At 37.3% G+C, this 25,610-nt stretch overlaps 1 protein-coding gene across 1 annotated transcript; it reads left to right on the top strand.

The window, feature by feature from the left end:
• The first annotated feature begins 21,514 nt into the window (after positions 1-21,514).
• Pou3f4 (POU class 3 homeobox 4) lies at positions 21,515-22,684 on the top strand. Its single transcript, XM_013024990.1, has one exon. The coding sequence runs from the start codon at positions 21,584-21,586 to the stop codon at positions 22,667-22,669; it is 1,086 nt and encodes a 361-aa protein (XP_012880444.1). The 5' UTR covers positions 21,515-21,583; the 3' UTR covers positions 22,670-22,684.
• The last annotated feature ends 2,926 nt before the right edge of the window (positions 22,685-25,610 follow it).

Genomic DNA, 25,610 nt, shown 5'->3' with positions numbered 1-25,610 from the left:
CTATGGAATTCTTCAAAAAGTAAAAATAAGTTAATAAATATCTGGGGATGTATTTCAGTGGTAGAGAGCCTACATAATCTATATGAGACACTTTGGACAATCCCCAAAATATCATTTTATTATTATAAAAAAATCATAATGAATGAAAAAAGAAATGCATCATTTCCATTTTTTCAAGTAATCCCAATTTTTGTCTTTATGCTAATCAACTGAAGGAATATCTGCTCTCCCATGTTCACTGCAGCAGTATTTCTAATAGTCAAGAGGAAGAAACAATGCCAATGTTCATTGAGAGAGGGATTATATAAAGAAAATGTTATTTATATACACAATACACTATTACTTAGCCTTAAAATGGAAATGTTAGCCAGGTGCCGGTGGTTCATGCCTGTAATCCTAGCTACTCAGGAGGCTGAGATCTGAGGATCATGGTTCAAAGCCAGAAACTCTTATCTCCAATTAATCACCAGAAAACCCGAAGTGGCACTGTGGCTCAAGTGGTAGAGTGCTCACCTTAAACTGAAGAGTTCAGGGATAGTGCTCAGTCCCAGAGTTCAAGCTCCACGACCAATGAAAAAAACAGGAAATATTATATTTGAGAACATGGATGAACCTCGAGAACTTTATACAAAATTAATAAGTCAGTTATGGAAAAGCAAACATGGTATGATTCAACTTATACAACACATCTAAAGTAGTCATACTCATTACAATTGAGAGTGTAATGATAATAAACAGGATTAGTGGGCAGAAGAAAAGGAAAGAAAAGGTATAGTTCAATTACGCAAGATTAAAATGTATTGGAGATCTAATGTATCACATTGGGCTTATATTTAACAATTATTAAAATGGTAGGTCTCATGGCTGTTTTTGTTTTACACTACAATGAAAGAATAAAAAACAAAGATAAAAAGAAATTCATCAACCAATATCACCTGTAAATGTACATGAAAATAACCTAACAAATACTTGCAAACTAAATCTACAATATATAAAGAGCATAAGATTTTATAGCCAAGATCATTTAAGCCAAACAATGTGACAAATATGAATTTTGATACTCAAATATATACAATTTAAGACTATAAAGGGAAATCATATGATTATTATAATACATGCAGAAATATTTTGGTAAATATCAACTTTCTTTCATGATGAGTCCTTTTAGTAAATCAGGAATAAAAAGTAAATTTCTCAGTGTTTTTTTTTAAAGATTGTACCAGTATCTACCACAAAATCAAACTTAACAATAAATGATTCTAGCTGCATTCAATTTGAGATAGCAAACACAACAACAAAGCAGGATTCTAAATGTAGTGGTCAATGCAATATGTCAATAATATGCTTAATTTAAGCAGGGATAGTTTAACAATGTGAATTGGAAAAACTGGTATTAGAAAACTAAAAGGGTAAATTTTGAGTACAAAGGAAATGAATAGGAAAGTAGCTCTAGGAAAAGACAACATTCCTAAATCTAGGTAAACAAACAGAAGAGGTTAGGTCTATGGAAATTTAGAAGCTTGTAAAAAAAAGGAAAAGAAAGAAAAACAACTTCAGAAATAAGGACCAACTCTGTGAGGAATCGCTCCTTGATAAGTGATAATGATCAGATTAGAGAATGACTCCATGGAGGCTAGGACTCATATTACTGAAGATAAGCCACAACTAATGATTCATGATTTTGTGCTAATACCTCCAATGAAGCACTAACAGACTCATTTTTGGAATAGGGCAAAACGCTGGACAGTTAAACAAATTCATACAGAAACTATATGCCACTCCTCTGGTGAAGAACCATGGCTCAAGCAATACTAACATGGACAAAAAGCAGAGTCTGTTCCTTCAAACTTAAAATTCCTTTCTAGGGCACATTATTGGAGAAAGCTAACAAAGAACTAGCTTGAGAAGGAGAAATGTATGAAGAAGGGCTTCAGCTGAGCGCTACAATACAGACTAATGAAGGATAAATTTGAAGCATCAGGATGATAATTTAATGGCTAGCATAAAATATAGAAATATTATATTCTCTTGTATTTTATAATTATAGTTGAAATATTTCAGCAACATGTATTTCTTTCCCACATTACATCCGGGCTGTGGGGTTGTAGGGTCGGTAGCAGCTTTGTCCAGCTCTGCTTGGCTTCATATATCTTCTTATTTTCATTCCAACTTAATATCAACTCCATCTTGCCTATAGTCTTTTTGGAGAGAGGACGTAAGAGTTTAAGAAAACGTAATCTAGAAAATGGAATTGAAAACTTTTGCTCAAAAGGGGCATGCATCACATTAATTCATATGCTATTGGCCAAATCATGTCTGTGTCCAATTGCTGAGACATTGATGTGAGAAGTATAGCCCTCTCATGGGGATTAGTGGGTGGAAGGGCAAGTTACAATCAAATCGCATGACAATTGTTTGGGGCTATAAAGTTCTATTGAACAGAAATAATAATAGTTGGGAAAAATAATCATATTAAAGAAATTTGAAGGAAATAAATAAAACAAATATTTCTAAGTTTTCTAAACTTTATGTTTTTCTGTTTGTAGAGATTTTTTTAATCTACACAGAGGTCACAATAAGTAATAAAAATTAAGAATGTTAATGCAAGTAATACAATATACTGTAAAACTCAGTCGTACTTTTATATAACCTGAACAAATGTCTATATAATGCTATTTGTCAAAAAGTACAGATACGTACAAAAAATAAAGATCAAGATCTCTGTAGACAAACATAATTTTGTTAATAAAAAACTTAAAGATCTAAGTATCCAGAAAGATACCACGTTTATGTATTGGAACACCTTGTATGGTATTGTATGGTAAAAACATTTATAAATTCAAGAAGACTCCAAAGAATATCTCCACAAAATTTTTGTGGAAAATTACAGCATTGTTCTAAAATTTATATGGAAAACAGAATAGGTATAATTCTTAGAAAAACCATAAAAGTTCAAATGCAATATTTATACAAATAACAATTTAAAGAAGCATATAAGTAAACCAATGAGATAGATATGAAGCCCTTAAACCAGGTAAATTCATATGAGGTCATTTGATTTATACAACCATGCCAGTACTAGCATTATAATTAGTGCTGAATCAGATAGCCATATTGGAAAAATGAATTTGAAGCCTTACCTCTTATGAGTATAAAAATTTTCTCAGGTAGATTACAGGCCTAAGTGTGAAACAAAGCAATAAAGCTCTCAGATGACAAAAATAAGTTTATAGTTTCAAGAAAATATTTTTTTCATATGTAAGAAGTATTCATCATAAGAGGAAAGGTGAATATGGTTGAATAATTTATTAAAATATACTATAAGAATAAAAATGTAAGGAACAGACTAGAAGCAGATAATTTTAAAAATATAACCAATCATGGTATCCTTTACAGAACATAAAAACCATTACTACAAAGCGGGAGTTGGTGGATCTCACCTGCAATCCCAGCTACTCAAGAGGCTGGGATCTGAGGATCATGGTTTGAAACCAGCGTTAGCAGGAAAATCAATGAGACCATTACCTACAATTAACTCCAGAAGTCGAGCCATGACTCAAGCGGTAGAACACAGGCCTTGAGCAAAATTCTCAGGAACAGTAGCCAGGCCCTGAGTCAAGCCCCAGGATTGGCACACAACATCAAACGCACACCCACACCCACCCCCCCACCCTCACCCACACACCAATTACCACAAAGCTATAAGCAAATCAATCCAAAAATGAAATACCTGTGAATGTCACGAAGTATGAAAGCCACTTAGAGCTGGGAGCCAGTGATTCACACCTGTAATCCTACCTACTTAGGAGGCTAAGAGCTAAGGATTGAGCTTCAAAGCCAACCTGTTCAGTACAGTACATGAAACTCTTACCTCCAAAAAACTACCAAAAAAGCCAGAAGTGGCGTTATGACCCAAGTGTAGATCAATAGTATTAAGCAAAAGAAGCTCAGGGACAGAGCCCAGGCCCTGAGTTCAAACCCCAGGACCAGCATACACACACATGCACATACATACACACACACACACACACACACACACACACACACACACATCTGTCACTTGACCAACAAATATGCTGTATGCCTCTTAACCTTATTAGCAATTTTGTATTTGTAAATTAAAACCATTAGACACCTATACACAACTATCAAATTAAGATTTTTAAAGTCTAAAATATTAAATGTAGAAAATAATATAGAATATTGAAAAGTCAAAGTCTGAATGGGTATGGGATGATAGAATTGGTAATTTTGGAAACAAATTTTGGATAATCTAGTAAATGTAGATATAGCCTACAGGAATTTTAATCATATACATATACACCTAAATATATTACAGAAATATGAGTATACATATACACATTTTATATTCACAAATACTCTTAACTCATTCCTAGAAACAATTGAAATATCCAGAAATAATAGAGGTAAAATATAGAATATCCACATAAATTGAATACTGGATAGCAATCTTATTGAATATCCTACAACCAATATAACAATGTGGATGAAATCTATATTATATTGATTAAAAGCACCCTGGTGCAAAAATACCACATACTACAGGATTCCATTTACAATTTTTTAATATACAAAAATAAACTTTGTTATATATGAAGTATACTTAGGTAATTTAAAAAAATATTCCGATGTCAAAAGAGTGGTTACTCTCTGGAGAGAGGGTTATAGACATCCAAGAAAGGGTACTTGAGAACTTTAGTGTTCTGATAACATTTCAATTGTGTTCTGTAACTTGATACATCAAATGATATATACTTATGGGTAACTATGTAATGTTTTGGCTTATGTATAAATTGTTTAATAGCCAAATCTGGGTAAGCATATCTATCTCCTAAAATATACATCATGTATTTGTGTTGAACACATTCAAAATACCACCCTAGGTTTTTTAATAATGTACTCTGCCATTATGTATAATCACTCCACTGTGACATAAACCACCAGATTGATTCTCCTGGTTAACTATAACTTGTCAACTAAACTTCCAACATTCTTCTCACTACTTTCCCCAAATTCTCTTAACTACTATTCTTTCAATTTCTAATACACCATGATGTTAAATATTATATATAAGTTGGAGTCATAAGACACTTACATGTATATATCAGACTTAGTTCAATTGACATAGGTTCTCTAGTTTTATCTGTGTTTTTGCAAATAACAGGAATTCATCCTTTTCATAAATGGATATTATTCTATTCTGTACATTAAACAAGTTTTGTTTTTCCAGTCATCCACTGATGAACACTCAGATTAATTGTATCTTAGGCTATTGTGCATAGCGCTACAATAAACATGGAAGTATAGGAAATTCTTTGAAATGTTGATTGAATTTTCATTAGCTATAGTAGATAGTGGGGTTGTGGGATCATGTGGATGACTCTGTTTTAGTTTCTTTTTTTTTCTGCTTTAGTTTCTTAAGGAACCTCCATGCTGGTTTTTTTTATAACTGTTTTGACTAATATAAATTCCTACTAACCCTGTTCCCTTTTCTCCACATCCTCATCAGCATTGATTATTTTCTTTTTCTTTTAAATTACAAGTCATCCTAAGGGTAGTGAGATGTTTTTTCAATGAGGCTTTGATTTGCATTTTCCTGATGACTAGTGATGCTGAACATTATTTCATATACTTATTACAATGTATATGTCTTCTTTTGACAGTGTTTCATTTTATGGCCTGAGGAATTGCATGTGACTTGCTTTGTAATTATTTTCAAGTTATATATATATATATATATGTTGCAATTCTCTACAAAACTGTAAAGATAAATTTGCTGATCAACCAAGATACATGTAATAAAGTCTTTAGTCAGAAGATTAGGCTCAAATATGGGCTGTCACACCTCAAGCACATCTCAGAATTTTCTGGTCCTCCACTTCACCATCTGAAAAATGAGAACAGTAACATCTATTTGCTCCAAATTTTGAAAAGAGATCTTGATTATGAGTGTACAGTGTTAACTATAAATGGCAGTACAAAGCAGTTGTTATTTTCTGTTTGTGTTTTCTTTTTTCTGAGCCAATAGCAGGTTAAATGAAAAAGGGAAATATGCGGTAGAGGCTACTATAGACAGGTATATCTAGCCATGAAATTTTTTTAAGACAAAGGAAAATTCAGTTACCTATCTAGAAAAGCAGCACTTGGATATATTTTATGGATTGGACAAGCACAGCTTTTAATATATCAGTAGCCCAAGGGCATCAGCACACGAGAGCAAAGCAGAGCAGAGCAGAGAAGTCCCTGTGATCAATCAGGACCATTAAGAAGCATGTCAACAATGTTCACTATAATCCACAAAAAGAACTAGAAAAGGCAATATAAATGTTTGAGTCCAAATGGGTAAAATTTTAAAGTTTCTCTAATCCTTTCTTAAGTAAAAATCATCTCTGTCAAATATAAACATAGGCAAAACCCATATTCTTAAAATAACTAAAGCTTTTAATGTTTCAAAAATTCACTCTAGATTTTAAACAATATAATTCTGTCACGTTCAGTTTTAGATTTTCAACACCAGTGGACATAAAAATTATGTATTTCTTAATTAAATTTCCATTCATCACTTAAACTATCTCCAAAGAAAAAACTTTAAAATTCATTTTCAATCATCTGTAATTGCCTAGTTAATATGTTTTAATCTGGGAATAATTTCAAAAGTTTTATACCATCTCAGCACTGAATATTTCAAAAGTCATTTAGTCTAATTCTGTCCTAAATATCCTATTTTATTTATGTTACTTATAACTTTCTACAGTATTTTTAGTAGTAGAAGCATGGATTCCTGTTGATTCATCTGATTGGGGCAGTGCCAAGGTTTGAACTCAGGCCTCATGCTTGCTCAGCTTGCTTGTTTGCTTGCTTGATTGGCTATCACTCTCTCACTTGAGCTCCTCCATTCCAGCTTTTTCTTGGTAAATTTGGATATGGAATCTCTTGAACTTTTTTGCCTGAGCTGGCTACAAGCTAAAGTCTTCCAGTTCTCAGTCTCTTGAGTGGCAAGGATTATAAACATAGCCCCTGGAACAGTCTATAGATTAATTTTGTAATCATAGGCCTAATTCTGTGATTTCCACTTCTTTTTATTTAAAGTAAGAGCTATTCAATTGCTAGAAAACAAATAACTGAATCTCAACTAGAAGGAAAAAATGGATCCTAGAAACTACTGATTGATGAGCTTAACATTATTGCCAAGAAATTTCTCAGATTGTTAAAAATGTACATAAAAACCTAAATAAATCCTAAGGTGTTTATCTCGAGCAATCATGGGCTCAATGAAAACAATTGTGATAAATCAACTCTATTTCATTTACTACTAGGATTACTACATGAAACTGATATAGAGATGGTGCTCTTTTAATAAATCATTCAAAACTTCATGTCATAAGCATAGACTCTGATCACCTAAAGTCCCTTTTGGCTTCAAATTCTTACGGGTTTTACTTGGAAGACAAAAATAAAATTTTATTTGATGGAAAAAGATTTCTTAATTTGATTTTTTCTTAATTTGATATTTATAAACTTGAGTAAATAATTCATGAGGTAAAATTTCAACTCTGCATTTTAAATTATTCACTTCAAATTTTTTGTCTATGTGAACCAACATATAGAAGGATCATTGGTTTGCGCACAATACAATTCTTAGGATCACTAGCCCATGATAAAAGAAAATCAGATTTTATATATGTTTTTGTATCCCTGGACAGTAAATAAATTGTACTGATGAATTTGGATTCTAATATAAATTATACTATATTCATAATTTTTAAAGCTTAAAAATAATTATTAATGTTTTAACCTCATGACTTGGTAGAGATCTAGGTAAGTTTTCTATCCTCTAAGTTTAAATAAATCTACTAATATATTTTAATAAGAAATATTTGCATAAATTATGCTATATCTGTAAGAGAAAAAATTATAACTTTGAAAAATAATTTCCAGAGTTTGTAATGGACAAATAATATAAAACTGTGTTGAAAAGGTCAAATTTACCTATAAAATTTAGCAATTACAGTCAGAAATATTTGAGAGTAGAGATAATTTAGGGAAACCCCCAAACTAATATATTTGACTGGTGGCATTGCTACATTTTAATTAAGTATTGCAATCAGACCCCCAATCTTGGCACAGATATTAAGATTTATCCCCTAAAGCCCACTCTTGTCTCATGAAAGGGTTTCATGAATCCATTCTTGAGCTATAAAATGGCTTTCAAGGATTGTGGTTCCACATAATACTCCACAGAACAAGGGTAGAAGTCAAAATGTTTGGGAAAGCCCTATAGGGCTTCTTGTATTAAATGGAAGAGATTTTCAACATTAAAGACTGCATCACAAAAGTGCCAGAACACAAAAATAAAACATCATTTAGGGGGAGAGTTGAATGATCATGGTGGCAAATGAGAGGTAAGAGGTAGTAGGGACAGTGTTAATAGTGTATTATAGCAGGGGTTAGGCTCATAATACAATTATTCAAAAAATCCTATATTGGGAAAGACGTGAAGTGAGGGTTGCAATTTAAATAAAACTAGGATAAGTAATAGAGTGAATGGTTATGGTAACAATTCTTACTGGGCATTACTATTTGTCAGGCATTATGATGAATATGTTTATGTATAATATCTTCTAATTCTTATAACAATCCCACATAGGGTCTAATGCCACCCTCATTTACCTAAAAGGAAATCTGGGTTTCAAGGACGATATAAGATTTAAGGTCAATTAGTAAGTGGCAAGGCTGAGACACAAACCCATCTCAGCTAAGTCAATTAACCTCTATGTTATTCTGAAAAGCTTCCACATTTACGTCTAAAAGGATTGTCACAAATAGCATCATAATTTAATATACATATCAAACTATTTATGGCTAAAAAGGAGCTTTTTAAATTTTTCTTTTTAAGTAAATCAAAGATAAGAAAATCTATCTGGTGACAAAAATCATTTCTATGTTTAGACTTTTATTGGCCATTCCTGCTTTCAGCAGGACCTAGCACCAGTGTCACTGATCATACCCATGTACGTCCCAAAGATGGTATCTAGTTCACTTTAAAAGCTCCTTGGTTGTTTGCACTGTGAATGCAAGGATATTTGGCTTTGTCCCATGACTGTATCACCAATTTGTGGAAACTACAGTCAGTCAATTTGTTGAACATTAAAAAGCACCTTTCAACACTCAATACTGTCTATAAATCATTTCACTCCTTCTATGGTCCCCAGCTTTTTACAGAACATTTTACTGTAAACAAATTTGGAGGCCATTCTGTGATTATTCCCACTTGGAAAATATACTGTTTCCTCTCCATGAAATTAGAACAGAAGGTCCAATAGTAAGGAAATTATTAGGCATTCTACTGAGTCCCCCCCCCAACAAAAACTAAGATAGAGGTCAATGAATAAGTATGTGCAGACTGGAACTTGAATCCTCTAGGGTGACTGTAGGCTAATTAATAATTAATGCCAGAGCCATGGTGTTTGAAATGCAGATGTGATAACTGGAGGCCTGGCAGAGCTGTTCAGAGGAAGCAGATTTAGATGCTATAGGGAATAGGCACTCCCTTGCCGGCTGGCTCAGAGAGCCAGCCTGGGTGCAAAGCAGGGCCTATGGTTTAGATTATATTCCCCTCAGCTGTTAATTACCTGAACCTACTTTGAAGTTCTTCTCTTTTTATCCTCTGCATGAAAAGAGATTGGTTCAGCCAAGGGACTTGGAGAAATGATCAAATACATGGGTAGAGGGAAGGGGGGTGGGAATAGAACTTCAGATATAAGAAGATAACGAAGAAAAACACATAGTAGAACATACAAGAACATACATTATTAGGAAATGTTGAATTGGAGCTCATTGTTTCAAGTATATTGTTTCCCTCAGTTATTCTAGTGAAGTTGATTTTAAGTAAATGTGCAAAATCTTTCTGAATAGACATAGCAATGATTTTCCATCTGTATTAACTATATAGCCATTTGACAAGAGACTACTACAGGTGCTTTCTAATGCCATTTTTAATTTAATAAAGTCATTCAAACCTCTTTATATTTGAAGCCAAGTAGTGATAAGGATAAAATTAGTAGAATCAGCCACAAATTGCTTCTATATATCTTGCTTGTGTTCAAATAATTTATCCTTAGAACACAAATAATACATGCCATTGCTCAGTGGGGAAAGTTATAAGACATTAGGATATTGTAGAAATTGGATGCAGTTGAAAGAAATCTGAAAATAAATGAGGGTAGGTTTAACTGCATTAAAAAGCACCCTGATTTATTTCAGGATATGTGTGTATAAGCATGAAATTTAAAGAAGCATGCCCTTTAACTGTTTTGCAATGTAAATGCCAAGATTTTTCTTTAGGGGGGGTGGTTGTTAAAATAATTTAAATGTTTTCTTTTGTCAAGTAAAGCATTTCCCTTATACACATGCTGCGCACATATGAGCCATCTTCTCTTTTATTTGCTGGAAATAACATGCAGTCATGAAATGGCCAATTTTCAACTGTATCTTTGAGTTTTTTGCAGTATAATGATACAGATATCATCATCAAGGAAATATGAGTACCTACATGGAAACTGCCACCTGTGGATACAGCATCCTTTGATAAAATAGCAAATAGACACAAACAAATCAGTGAGAAATGATCATAAAGCTCAGATACTACAAGTGACTTTCCATGTAATCATCTAGTTTTTAAGTTCTAATTTTACTATCCATTTATTTAAAATGATGCTGTTCTTAGTAGAGTTCTTCCAAGTTTTAAGTCAGGATGAAAAGTATGAATTTCCTTCTTTAAATCTATTGTTCAAAAGGCAAAATTGAAAGAACACACAGCTCATCACATAATTTAAATTTCCTTAAGCTAGAAAATAACATATAACTAAAAATCTACCCAAGTAATACATAATGGACTTATTCAAATTTGTGTGAAGCACAGCTTTACCAGTTGTGATTTTCATTCTAAGAGTGTATGTACATTAACTGATTATAGAAAATCAGAAACAGAATCCACCTCCCTGAGTGTTCAACTCTAAATTATGCTCATGAAGAAAGTGAAACAATTCACAGAAAGCAAGCAACTTTCATTCCGATTTTGTCCTCAAACAGATATCAATGCAGGACTATATTGCTAGAGTACAGAGTGTTAATGAAAAAGTTACATATATTCTTTTGGCTTTTTACACTTAAACTTTGGATCTAGATTTCCCTGTTATTAATAAAATGAAGTGAAAAAAAGCACCAAGAAGTGCTTCAAAGGGTTTGCAGCAATACAAAAGTAATGATCATTAAGGTGTTGTGGGTAACAGTAAACTTTGCAACTCAAAGAAAAAACACATTTCCTGAAATGGAACAGTAGTTATCTTTCAAAACTCAAGTCCAAAGTTGAATTAGTTTTTGTTAACACAAAATGAAACTACAATAGAAAGGAAACATTTTCAGGTTTCACTTATAGGTGTTTCTAATGTTTGGTTTTGTTGTAGTATTTGTGTAGTAAAAAATTATATATATATGGATATATATATGCATATACATGTATATGTACTCTCACACACACATCATTTTGGCCATTCCATTTTAAGGGAGAAAATATATGAGAAAAAAAAAACATTATCTGTGGCTGAATTTCAGTGCAAACAAGTTTCAACTTAGAAAAACATGACAAGCTGAGTTATAAATTGTAAAATAGCACAGAGGTATCACTACAAGCATTATGTTAAACTTTCCACATTATTTCAACTTTTATGTTTTACCTTCCATTTCCTGCATTCCCACATGACTATCTTTTCTAGTAGAACTGCATATTTTGAAAGGAGTTCTTCAATTTTTCAAATATATATCCAGTAGTACAATTTTGTATTAATCTCAAAGGACTAGTAATTTTAAAAGTAACATAAACATAAATTCTGTATAGCAACCAATATTTAAGCCATGAAATTTTGAGGCTAAAATTAACTTACATTGTATAATAGTTTGCAACCATTCAACCATTCTGCTCTATGTGAAATATTTTTTCCTGCCGCTATATGTTTTCCACAGTTTTCATCATGCTTTCATTCTGTAAAAATTCATGTGACCATAAGTTCCTACATACCTGCCCAATATTCTGCTTCCATTGCAGAGCATTTTGTATATGTGTGTGTGTGAGAGAGAGAGAAAGAGACAGAGAGACAGAGATAGAGAGACTAAATTATTTAGTATTCTTGTGTCTTCTTTACTTCCAGCTACAGAGAAACCGAAATGAAGTTTTCAGCTTTTATTAGTAAAAGCAGCAGAAAGGTAAATAGACTTTAACAGGAATGCTTTTGTTTTTGGCCTCCAGTATGAATGACGTATGTTTCAAGAGCTATGCACTGCAAAGCAAAGGAAGACTTCTTTACCCTGTAAAAGGAAAAGTAAAGCATTGAAAAGGGATTTTAATGAAATCATAACATTAAAATAGTTTTATGTTAAATCCCACTAATTTTCTAGGTGAAAGCTCTGAAGTGAATGTGAGGAAACATTAAAAGGGAATTGAATTTGCATTCCTTATGCTACAGGCACATGTTTACATGACCTTTAAAACAGAATTAAAGCTGTATCATCAGCAGCTGTAGGCAATTCACATTACTAAGGCAATCAAATCAGAATGCTAAACTAACTATAAAACATAAATTAAACTGATAGAGAATCATCTTAATTCACTAGGTTTACTTGCAATCTACTTAAACACTACTAGTCATTTCAAAGCACTTTGCCAATCCACCAAATAAGAAAAAATCTACCATATCTGAAAGCTGTGTCCAACTATAACAATGTAAATTGGGAACACTTTAACATATCTTTCTCAACAAATCTCCTCATTCATTAGAATTAGCTTATTTCGTGAAAGTTATTTACTCTCAACAATCACTTCCAGAATAAGCATCCATCCATACACATGATGTTATCTGATATGCGGTACATGAAAGAGAGAATTTTTATTTCCAAGCAAGAATTTGGTAGTTTATTATGAATTCTTAAAAGCTGGTAAAAATTTATAAAACTTAGGACTCCAAACCTCATTATATTAAATATTCTCCACACGGTCCAATACCATATTCTGATTTTCTTTCATACCATGTGAAAATGAAACTCCTTTTAAAATATGGTAGAATGGGTTATTAAATAGTTTTATATCCAGTGGTCTGTGATGAGACATGTTCTAAAGACACAAAAAGAGAAAATATATTTACAATGCAAATATTATGTCACACAAATATTTCTAGAAAGCATTCTTTCCTTCCATGTATAGTAATAAAATTTCGAATGAAGTATTCTTTCCCACAGTGTTTCTATTTGTATGTTGTGACTTATATTCATCCTTATTAGAAAATTTTACAGAATCTTTAATCATACTGAAAACCTACAGTGCATGTTTGAAAATGCAGTTCCTCTACCCCAGGGGTATAATGATGGGGGAGGGGAGAGGCTCAGAAGCTCCTTTCCATCCCCAAAGTGTTGGTATAGGACAAACCTGTCTTCTGCAACGCTGTCAACTAGCTGTTGAAAGAAAACCAAGCCCACACAGCTCTAAGTGCCTCCATGTACCCATGGAACTATAACTATGGAGACATAATTAATGTTTATATCAAAAACTTGGGGAAATCCTGTATTTAAAGTTAAAGATGAGACCAGATGTGATTAAGTAGTTTAACTGCAAAAGTATTTCCTAAGCTTCCTAATCTCTTTCCCAAACTAGAAGTAGTAGTGAGATGAGGGTGTGTGGAAAAGAAAAAAATATTCATTCTCACTAAGATTTGAGTAAGATAAAATGAACATGTAGAAAGAAGGGAAGAAATTTGAGTGTTGATATTTAGATAATCCTAAACATCTTTTTTTAATAACTGTTTTTTTAATCTTTGGCAATTGTTAAAAACAGGAAAATTGTTCTTCTTAAGGGTCAGAGAGATTTAAATCCTCCTTGTCTTCACTGTGATCTACATTCCTATCTTAGTGTCTACTATATTTTAGCATGTTTATCACCCCAACACACACATAAAAAGACATATGTGTGTTGCTTTCCTGAGCACACTCCTATTGGAGTAGGGGAGGACAGGGGTCACTGAGAAAGGGCTATGGTGACAAAGCAACTGTTAGAGATTAGGGCTGACAGGGATGAGCCCTACCTCCTAAAAAAGCATTACCTTACTGGCACTGGTGGCATACACCTGTAATCTTAGCTATTTAGGAGGCTGAGATCTAGGATCTGAGAATTACAGTTCAAAGCTAGCGTGGGATGGAATGTCTGTAAGACTCTTTAATAACCACCCCAAAAGCCTGAAGTAGAGTTGCAGCTTAAGTGTAATGCATGAGCCTTGAGCAAAAAAGCTAGGGACAGCACTGAGGCCCTGAGTTCAAGCCCCAGGATCAGCACCAAAACAAAACAAAACAAAAACAAAAACAAACAAAAAACCCAATGAAGATTAAAAACACACACACAGAGTACATTGAGCACTTTCCCTTGGTATTGGCCTAAAAACATTTGGCTTAAGACCATTCCTGGGAAAAAAGAGGTCGTAGGCTCTGAAAGGTGTCATAGGTGTCCAGGGTCAAGGATGCTAAGCCAGTCTGAGAAAGCCCAGGAGTTGTTTTAAAAAAAAAAGCTCCTAGGTTAGCCCAGCCACTTTGAGGGCACTACACTGCCCTCTCCCTCTACCTCCTACAGGGAGAAACCAGTCTTTCCTCTATCCTTTTAGATCTGACTCCAAATTGAAGAGTAGAGGCTGTGGAAGTAAGGAGGCATTAGGGTTCCAAAGGCTGCCAAAATAAGCCCCCTTTGGCAGCTGCCCTGTTGTTGCAGTAAAATTCATTTGGCTCAGGGACTTGACTTCCACAGGATTCTCAAGACAAGATTTCTCAATTCAACCATTTCACTCACCATTCCTTGGGCCCACTCCTAAACCATGTATGATCATGACTAAACAAGTTTTATTTAGTTTTTGTCTAGGAGGCTGAGGTCAGGTCATATCTGCCCCTTTTCCTCATTTGGGCACCTCAGCTAAGCTCCCCCAGAAAGTGCTAAATTCTTTTGCTTTCCAGTTCATTCTCCATTCCTCAACCTCATCTGGAGCTTTAGATCAGATCTTGAGATTCTCTGGCTGTAGCCCTCCATAGGTTGATATAAGCAACACCAGCATAAAGAAAAGGCTGGCTGTAAAGTGGCTCACTAAGGGCACAGATCTGGTGAGGGATTAGGTTCTCTGCTGAACTGCTTCACCCCTTACACCTTGAAAAGAAACTCTGAAAGCTTATTGAATATATAAAATACACACCTATAGGCACACTCGTGTCACACACCATGGCCTGTATGCATCAATAAGCAAATGAAAACTAAAACACCAGAATAAAGTAATCTCCAATAGGGAAGCAAACTGCTTAACCAAATCCAAAATGATGAGGTCATTTCACCCCCAAGAAAAGTTCTGGGAGATGAAGATACTTGGGATAACAGCATTCCTTCCCCAAGAAGAATTAACACAATTAGCACAACAGAAGAGACACTATACCATTGTTTAAAATGAATCAAAATGTGAACTTTTCCTCAGATATTTTCTGTCTCTCCTCTCTTTCTCTCTCTCTATACATTTGTGCATATGTATATATATGCACTTATATACATATTTGCGTGTGTTCCTGTTTTGAGAAAGATGGGCTTATGTGTAATGTTTTCTAATAAACCTCAGCCCATTTCTCCAACCTTTCTAATCCTGAAAAAAAAATAAAATAAAAATAATTCTGAAATTTTTCTAAATTATGACAGCTAGTAAATTTTATCACTTGCTCATTTTCAATATAATTAGAATTTTGATACTCTCAGATCCTTGTTCACAGAGTCCAAAGTAGCAATGTGAACCCCAAACACCCCAAAAATTACTTGTTAAAACTTTTATAGTAGGAGAATATATTTCAATGTTTAATCAGGTTTCCTGCAGCCCCGTAACTGCACGAGCTCATGACATGTTTGTTGTGTCAGATAAATACTATTTACAGGACAGGGGCTGGGACAGAGTACAAGGATCACATCTCAGTTATGAATGAAGCCCAAGCATTTTTACAATTTTGCACATTAAAACCATAATATATCTGTGAAGAAAGAAATGAATTTCAATTTGAGGTTACTCTATTAACAACTAAAGTGACTTGTAGAAGGCACCTAATGTTCAACTAAATGACTTATTGGTGCCTCAAAAACCAATCCTTAGGATTTAAAGTAATAGATTATCTGTATTTACCCTCTGATGGATCACATAGAACTATTTTTCTCATCTTCAAACACTTGCACCTTTTCTGATTTAAGATAAAAATTTAAATAAAAATAAAAACCATCAATGCCATCTTAATATGGAAACATTCTGTGACTCCATTTAAAGTACAGAGAAGGGTAATTCCACATGGCATTTGTATTTTATAAAACTGTTGAAATCCTAAAAGCAAAACTCGACCTCAAGTGCAGAACGAGTGACAGGCAATGCCCATAATAATTCCTAGACATTTCAAATCCTGATGCCAGGAAAAACGATGGCTATGCTCAGCAGTGCACAATAGCTTTGTCTTCTTAGAGTTCTTTCCCTGGGACCCTTCCTATAAGATCAAGGTTCACACACTGACAATGGCAACAGTGAAGAAAAAGGTGACCCCAAAAGAGAAACTAAGACTGGATCAAGCAGATCTAACTAATGCAGCTGTGGGAGCAAGCATCCTTTCTCTCTGCAGTGAGATTGTCTATTGTCCCTGCCTATCCTCTAACCATCCTCTCTGCAGCCCCAGCTGCACAATGTCTCAGCACTTCCCTACCAATATTATACTTTGCCAGCAAATGACTACTGTTCTTGCAGATGAGTATATCTGTAATAAATTTTATCTGAGTAATTTTTTAATGACTGCTTTAGCATCTTCCCTTCCTCCTCTTTCTTTTCTCTGAAGACCTTTATCCTCACACTCAAGGAAAACTACAGACACTCTAAAAATGAACTAATTGAGCTTAAGTCTGCATTAACTGAATTGACCAGTCTGCTAATGGTGTCTAAAAATATTTTTTTCTAAATTCCTCTAGAAAATTATAAGCCAATTATCCTATGTGGTCTGCACAAAAGAGAGAGGAGAAAGAAAAAAAGAAAAGAGAGAGAAGAGGAAAAGAAAACAGAAAATATTAAGAAGAGCTTCAGCTGAAAGGCAGTTGTGTCTCGCACCAGAATGTACAGATGACAAGCAAAAGGTGTCTTTCTCTGCTGCTTCAAGAAGCTGTTTGATTGTTTTCCCTCCTTATGAGTCCCAGGATTTCAAAAAGAAAATGTGTCGTTGTCCCTACCAAGTACAATCTAACTTGTTCTGTTTCCAAAGTGAACTTGTATTGAAGGTAAAGTTTTCAATCTCAAGGTCATGCCTGTGTACCATGTCCTATGGTTGGGAAGTTCATACTGTATTATACACAATCAAATCTGGCCTTTTGGACTTCTTTCCCAACCCCCACTCCCACCTCCTGTCAGATCTAGGACCAGACTGTCTTCCTCCCTTTTCCCCAATTTGTACACATAATAAGAATGCTTCATAATCTACACTCAAATATTAAAACTGCAAGAGTCATAATCCCCATGGCTGGGGCACTGTCCGAAGGAGCATGAGTATAGTCTGCCCAGCTGCAGCCTCTCATGATTCCACAGGAGCTCAACCTGAACCATATTAATCTGCTTAATTTCTTTTGTGAGACCTTCCTTGCTTGGAAAGAGAGAGGCGTGGGTCTCTGCAAAAAAAAATGTTCAGAAGCTTGTACCTTTAAATCTTGTGAGGAAAGAAAGGCATTGTGAATGTCCAAGTTACAAATAAATGAAAGTATATGCTAATCAAGCCAAGCTGACATCCTTTCAAAAATAAACAATTTCCCCTCCTCTTAGAAATAAGCAAATAGCAGGGAGAAAGTGGGGTGGTAAATTGAACCATGAAGACCACTCAACAAGGAATGAAGATGATGTCCAGTGGTGCTCTGGCCTAGGAATTGAAACCTTTGCTTCCTTGCTAGAGATAGGTGGTAGATTTGCTACAATTACACTTTGTCTACTTCAAAGCCAGGCTCCTTCTCTAAAGCGACTTTTAGCTGCCCCAGCCTGGTAGGTTGGATAGCTATTGTGATATAATTCAACCCATAGCTCTAGAGGGGGTGGGGAGAATCCAATCCAAAGGCTCAGAACAAACTTGAAGATCTGGATGAGGAGCACACCAAAGTACATATTAGCACAGATGCTGGAGAAAGAGCAGTTTTGCTAGTGGTAACTTTGAGTTTAAGGCAAAATGCTGTCTATAAAAAATAAGTTACCAGCTCTTTGCAACAGTAGCTTCACATGGACTTATTTTTCTCCCATGTCCAGACAGGGTCGTCTATTGAATGAGGCTCTTTTATTTTGCATGGGGCAGGGGATTTGTGACCATGGTCTCCCCTTTTATTCCTCTCTCTATGGAAACCCAGATCATGGGGAGAAATATGCAAGGCTGAATAAAGAGAAGCCACAGAAAGGAGCGCTTGAGAGCGGCATCTGTTACACTTGGGAAGTTAGACTGACAGGAGAGGGCGAAGGAAACCTCTCCAGCAGATTAGTTAGAACAGCAAGAAGATTTTACTATATGCAGATATTTTCTTCTAAATGCAAAACACCTTGCATACAAAAGAAGATCCTATCACACAGCGACACCTGAATGCAAGAGGCACTATCTATATTCGTGGGAACTAATTTTTTTTCCAATTTTTAAGTCAGAGAAGGAGAATATGAGGGGAAGAGGAGAGAACAGGAAGAGAGGAAAGGAGAAACTAAGATACAGTGAAAAGAAAAAAGAAAGATTGGATGGCAAAGATTTCTGCTCCAGTAAAAAAATAAAAGCTATTCTTAACTATTCTTAAAGACTGAAAAACAAGGGTGTAAAAAACGTGTTCCAGGGTGTGAAAGCCCCCTCTTTGCTAATTTCCCCACCCCTAGCTCATGGCAAATGGTCTGAGCCACTTTTGCTTTTCTAGCCCAAGGGTTGGTTCCCAAAGCAGAGGCCAAGAGCAAGAGGAAAGTTGATTGTAAGAATTTAGGCAAGTCAGAATTGAAAAAGGACCCCTTCTTTATGCAAAAGCCCTATCAGTTGATAATTATCTCAACTTCCTGAATGGCTGGACTAAGATTAGCAACTCACTCTCAAAAGCAGTTGCTAGGTGGGGGGTGGGGATCCCGCCACCACCAACAGGGCAATGGTCATGATCATTTTCACGCGGATGGTTTCATCAGCACATTTCCCTCTGACCTCTAAATTGACCCAACACAGACTAGCAAACGGATCCTGGAACAGACAGCTTAAAAGAACACCAAAAACTTTTATTTTTGTTTGATTTCCACAAGTTCTTATTTCCTCAAGAAGCACAAATTCAGGCACAAATGAACTTCCAGTTCTTGCAAAGGACCATGCACAGAGTTGGCAGTAAGAAATGGCTTTTGTACCTCTCGGCAGAAAAGATAAGGGACAGACACTGAGGCAAAGAAAGAGTGCATGGCTACGGAAGGGTAGGGGTAGAGACAGTCCGAGACAGAGAAGAAAAATCAATTCCTATGTTAAAAGTAGATAAGCCATTACAATAGGACATCGGCAAATGAAGCTACAATTTCAATGAGGGAGCAGGAGGAGGGGGAGGATAGCAAATGATCCTCTCTACCAATAATTAGTGTTTATCTTTTTTTTCAGCGCCAAAGAAATAGATTTCAACCAGATACCTGGTTTTCCTGCCTAACAAACACGTTTACATTTATCAATATCAGCTCCTATTGCTCTTCCTTCTCATGCAAAATCTCTAATTTCAGAGGAAATAGATGCTCTTTAGCTATATAAAGGAATGGCAGAATAAGCTCACCTTGTTTTTTATTTTTTTCTCATTTTCTTGCATTTTCTTCAGATCTGTCTTCTTAGAGAAACTAATGCCTTAATGACTTTCTGGTAGCTGCAAGCCTTCTTTTATTTCTGCTAAATATATGAAAATGTATGCAAATTTAAATCAAGCTTAACCTAGGAGCTCTTGCAATATATTTAATGGAATTTCAAACCAATAAGGGAACTCTAATGCCGTCTTCTGTAACTGCAAATATAATTACGCAGCTAGGTTACCTCCAAAATCATTCAACGAAAGGTCATTTTCTAAACTTCAGATTTCTTGTTGGATATCAGACATTGCCTTTTCCTAGCTACAGTAAATCTAAAATCTTTGCATTTCCCTCCAACTCTGCTTCCAAGCAACGCCTTTGCATTGGGTTGTGGAGCACAGGGACTTGTCCTTCTCTAACTTATAAAAGCTAAGAATGATGCAAATATTTCCTGAATGATACAAGTCTTTACTCTTTTCTTCTAAACAAAATGTCAAAACAGTACTGTGTTTCCTAGCTGAAAGCAAATTTAAGCTTGGTGGGGATCGAGAAGGGGGTGGATACACTTGATGTCAAACAGCCCTCTCTTTCTGAATTTCTTAGGTATAGTGGATGATTACATTTTCTTCAGTTTGGTGGGGAGAGGAGTAGGTTTTTTTTTAACTTAATGGAGACAGCATTCAATATCACAAGTGTTTGCTTGTGGTGCACTTACTGGGAACGGGTCCGGTGAAGGTATGGAGTGTGAATAAGGACTGCTGACTTGAGCGCTTCTAAGACCAGTTGTAGGATGTCTGACACGAGACGACTTTGGAGCGGTAATAAAGCAAGCTTCCCAAACGACAGCCCAAACAGGGAAACAAACGTAGAAGTAATTGAATTTTGCCACTCTCACATTAAAAATTTGTCACCTAAAATCATACAGTTCCTCACACTCTAAATTATTTTTTTAGAAAATACTATGAATCTTTTTCTTAGATTGCCTTTCGGATTTTTAAAATAAATGATTAAATGAAAGTGAAATAAATGGAAAGACCGTCTATTGCGGTCGTGAGTTCATTGATTTAGGTTTTTTTCGAAGTCGTTACTTTACGAAAAGTTTGTAGCTGCGTGTTGTTTTGCAGTCCCCACCACACACTAACGGGGAATGCTGTCTGAAAAGTCTTTACGCACTAAGATCAAAATGACATTTCAACTTGTTTTACGTTTTCCCTTCTCCCCTTACGTTGGTCCGAATAAACCTAAGGGAATTCTTAAACCCCAGTTTGCTGCCTCTTCTCCCCCACCCCTTCTCTCACCCTCACGAATACCACCCTCTCGTCTACCCTTCCCCTCAGCAAACACCCGCATACACTGGGAAAGGAAGGGAAAGGGTTAACCAAAACAGCCGCTGCTAGTCTGCGCTAGGGAGCCAATGGAGCCGAAAGATTGATTCACTTCCTGCTTGGGGCTCGCTGAAACTCCCGAGCCTCCCCAGCCTAATTTGGAAAGAGAGCTCGGCCTCCTGCGCCGTCATTGGCTGTGCTCACGCCTGGCCTGGCCGAGTCGCACTGCGATTGGCCTTGGCGGGTGCCGGTAACTCGCACTCTAGGCTTTGGCTCCCCCGCACCATAGATGTCAAAGGCTGAAGCTGCTCCCTTTGCCACATTATAACTAGTAGGGGATCCTGACCGACCATGGCCACAGCTGCCTCGAATCCCTACAGCATTCTCAGTTCCAGCTCCCTGGTCCATGCGGACTCTGCGGGTATGCAGCAGGGGAGTCCTTTCCGCAATCCTCAGAAACTTCTCCAAAGTGATTACTTGCAGGGAGTTCCCAGCAATGGGCATCCCCTCGGGCACCACTGGGTGACCAGTCTGAGCGATGGGGGCCCGTGGTCCTCTACGCTGGCCACCAGCCCCCTGGATCAGCAGGACGTGAAGCCTGGGCGTGAAGATCTGCAACTGGGTGCGATCATCCATCATCGCTCGCCACACGTAGCTCACCACTCGCCGCACACTAACCATCCGAACGCCTGGGGAGCGAGCCCAGCTCCAAACGCGTCCATCACGTCAAGCGGCCAACCCCTCAACGTGTACTCTCAGCCGGGCTTCACCGTAAGTGGCATGCTGGAGCACGGGGGACTCACCCCACCGCCGGCCGCTGCCTCCACACAGAGCCTGCACCCGGTGCTCCGGGAGCCTCCAGACCACGGTGAGCTGGGTTCACATCACTGCCAGGACCACTCGGACGAGGAGACACCCACCTCTGATGAGTTGGAACAGTTCGCCAAACAATTCAAACAAAGAAGAATCAAGTTGGGTTTCACACAGGCTGACGTGGGGCTGGCGCTGGGCACACTGTATGGCAACGTATTCTCGCAGACCACCATCTGCAGGTTCGAGGCCTTGCAACTGAGCTTCAAGAACATGTGCAAGCTGAAACCCCTGCTGAACAAGTGGCTAGAGGAGGCAGATTCGTCCACTGGAAGCCCAACAAGTATTGACAAGATCGCTGCCCAGGGCCGCAAGCGCAAGAAGCGAACCTCCATCGAGGTGAGTGTCAAGGGCGTACTGGAAACGCATTTCCTCAAGTGTCCCAAGCCTGCAGCGCAGGAGATCTCCTCGCTGGCAGACAGCCTCCAGTTGGAGAAAGAAGTGGTGCGTGTCTGGTTCTGTAATCGCAGACAAAAAGAGAAAAGAATGACTCCTCCAGGGGATCAGCAGCCGCATGAGGTTTATTCGCACACGGTGAAGACAGACACGTCGTGCCACGATCTCTGACTGGAGGAACCGAGCAGGCGGCCGGCCGCGCTGGGAGCAGTGCGGGTTCCTTTTCTACTCTCTTCCTTTCATTATTTCATTATTGCTCTCTCTCTAGCTCGCCTTCTTTTTCCCTTTGGTTCTCCTTTTCTATCTTTCTTTCACAGGGGTTACTAACTTATGTTAAGAAAGGAAACATACTCACGTTCAGGCATCTCAACTCCTAAACACTTGCAGTCCAGGTTGGGGGAACCTCATATTCCCTGCTGCCTGAGCAATTTCCTTCCAATTTCTGCTGATCAATACATATTGTTTACTCTGAGTAAGATTTGTTTGGTTGCTCCTCTCTAGGAAGAGCAAGAAGTGGGGTAACCTGCGGGCGGGGGGGATGGGAGGGGGAAGACAGATGTGTGCCTCTGAATAACCTTTCAGCGCCTTGGTTATAGCAGCTGTATTTCAGGTGAAATCTGTTTTACAATAGACTAGTTTTGCATTTTTTTAAAACTTCTATAGCGTTTCTAAATGTCTGCAGTGTTTTACTACAAGCTGTACACAATATTTGTGAGATAATTTGTATCTAATCGACCACTCGACATTATTATTACTATTATTATTATTATTATTCCTTCATTGAGCTGATGGTTTTTAAATTGCTTATAAGGGGAGGGGAGGCTGAGAAGTGGAGCGAGAAAAATGGTTACCTCCCCACACACCACTACACACCCGAAATCTTTAGGAAGAGGAAAGGATACAATAGAGAGAGTCGTTGATGATGTTGGTTCTGTTCTCCCTCCCCCCCCCCAAACACACACACCCCTGGCGGTGCAGTGCGTGGGATGGGCAGTATATTCAAACCAATTGGGTTTGTAAATTAGCGCCAAGTAGGAGAGGCGATTTTTCCAGCTTTCTACCCACTTTCCTAGAACTGAGGAGCTACTATAGGTTTCCACGGGATAGATTCGATGCCCCAGAAGAATTAAGTGGTGGCGCCCGGAGGAAGAGGTGACCTGAGCCACGGGAATGGTTCTGCACACACCGGGGTCTTGGAGTCCTGCGTGTAGAGCACCTTGCAGGTTGACAGCCTGCAAGATCAGACCTCGGCTCTTGTAGAAGAAAAAGACTTTGCCTTCATAAACGGTTGCTTTCCTTAGAGGCAACGACCCGGAGACGCTGGCGACTGACTGGGCCAGCGCCTCCTGATTCATTCAGTTCACCTCTCGCTCACTGCCCAGTGGTTTCCGTGAGAGCAACCTCCTGGGAGAGGCGGTAAAGGGATTGGATGGACCGACTTTCTCTGCTTGGTGCAAAACGACAACGAAATTGTTGGTAAAGATCAAGGGGATTCTGGTCTAGCCGCTGCTACCATCTCCTCTCTCGTGTATATACCGCTGTCTGTGAGTAGTTGGGTCGTGGGTACCCCGTCTTGGAGCCTCTGACAAGCACAGCTGGTAGAAGCCCAAATCGCCTAAGATCGAGCTAGCGAGCACCTAGGCGGCTGGGTTCCTGCTTTTTTTTTTTTTTTTAATAAATCTGTGTCTCTGTGCGTGTGTGCGGGTGTGTGCGTGCAACCGTGTGTGTGTGTGTGTGTTTGTGTGTGTGCGTGTGCGCGCGCGTGCGTGTGTGTAGATAGCTGTGTGTATCGTATTACTGTATACAAAAAAAACAAAAACTACAAAAAAATCGCTTTAGGCTGTGTAGAGATCCCAAAAATATGCAGTTACTGTGGCTTTATTGCTAGTTCTCTTATCCACAGGCCAGGTTCACAGGTGCACTTCATTCCCAATGAGCACGCATGTGCTGGCCAAGCCAAGCACCCAACCACCCAGCCATGGCCCGCCAAACGTGACTGGGGGATTCGTACTCCCGGACTGTTCACCGGGTTCCGGCCTCCAGTTGCAGCTGCAGTAGACAAAGCATCAAACTACCTAAGGACCAGAAAGCCTTGTGTGGCTTGTGGAGGATGTGCTAGAATGTGCTGCCAGGCCTCTGGTTTACCACACCGTGTCTCCCCAGCTGCAGGTCAATGAGCGAGCGAGCATGTATTCATTCAGTTCCCTTTTATTCTTTTTGTCCAACCTTTGAATTCTGTTGGTAGTTAGGATTTACTTGTGGGATCTTATTTTTCACATTGAGTTCATGCTTCACAAATGTTGGGAGGTTTTTTTGTTTCGATTTTTTTTTTCAGTTACATGCTATGGTTCAAACCTGAGTTAACCCAAATATTTCTGCCGACTTTATAATTGTACAGTTTTGTATATTAAACGTTTTTGAAGTTATTAATTTAAAAAAGATCATTTAGTTTATTCATTTAGTAACTGATGTATAATAAACACTATTTTCATTAAGAGTTGCTTTTTCAACTATTTTATTCAAATTGCCTATTGCAGTTGCCAGCAATTATTTATTTTCAAAAATTCTGCATTGTGTTTAAAAGGAAAATCTTTCAAAGATAAGTTGGGTGTCAAAAAGAAAACAATTCGCTGTAATGTTTGATGTGAACAGTTTTAGTCAAGGGGTTTATATTGACGCAATATTTTATTGTTGTAAAAGATTAAAAAGGTTTAAATAAAACATTTTTCCAAAAAAATATATATGTTTGCTTCTCCTGGTTTTATTGTATGCTTTGAGAAGTGGAGAATTTAAACCAAGCAAAGTTCTTGATGAGAAGTGTGGGTATTCACTTTGCTTCAGGTTAGAAATCATTATTGTTTTGATTATTCTCTTTCTTTGACTTTTGTCCTTTGGGTTTAGTCTTGTAAAGCACAACGAGGCCTGTTTGCATGTCCTTACTGATGGTCTTAGGAAAAATACCCCAAGGGCGGGAACTGCCTGGAGAAAGCCTGGGTTGGGTTTATTTCTGTGGATACTTAAAAAAACAAATTCTCCATAAGACTGTCTCAGACAGGGTCTTATAATCTGCTCCTCCTGAAACTGGACTTATTGAAGCTTTCGTGTTCCCTAG

The sequence above is a fragment of the Dipodomys ordii genome, unplaced genomic scaffold (genome assembly GCF_000151885.1).
Source record: "Dipodomys ordii isolate 6190 unplaced genomic scaffold, Dord_2.0 Scaffold80, whole genome shotgun sequence".
NCBI lineage: Eukaryota > Metazoa > Chordata > Mammalia > Rodentia > Heteromyidae > Dipodomys > Dipodomys ordii.
The sequence above is the reverse complement of the archived record's forward strand: the minus strand, read 5'-3'. Positions and strand labels throughout refer to the sequence as shown.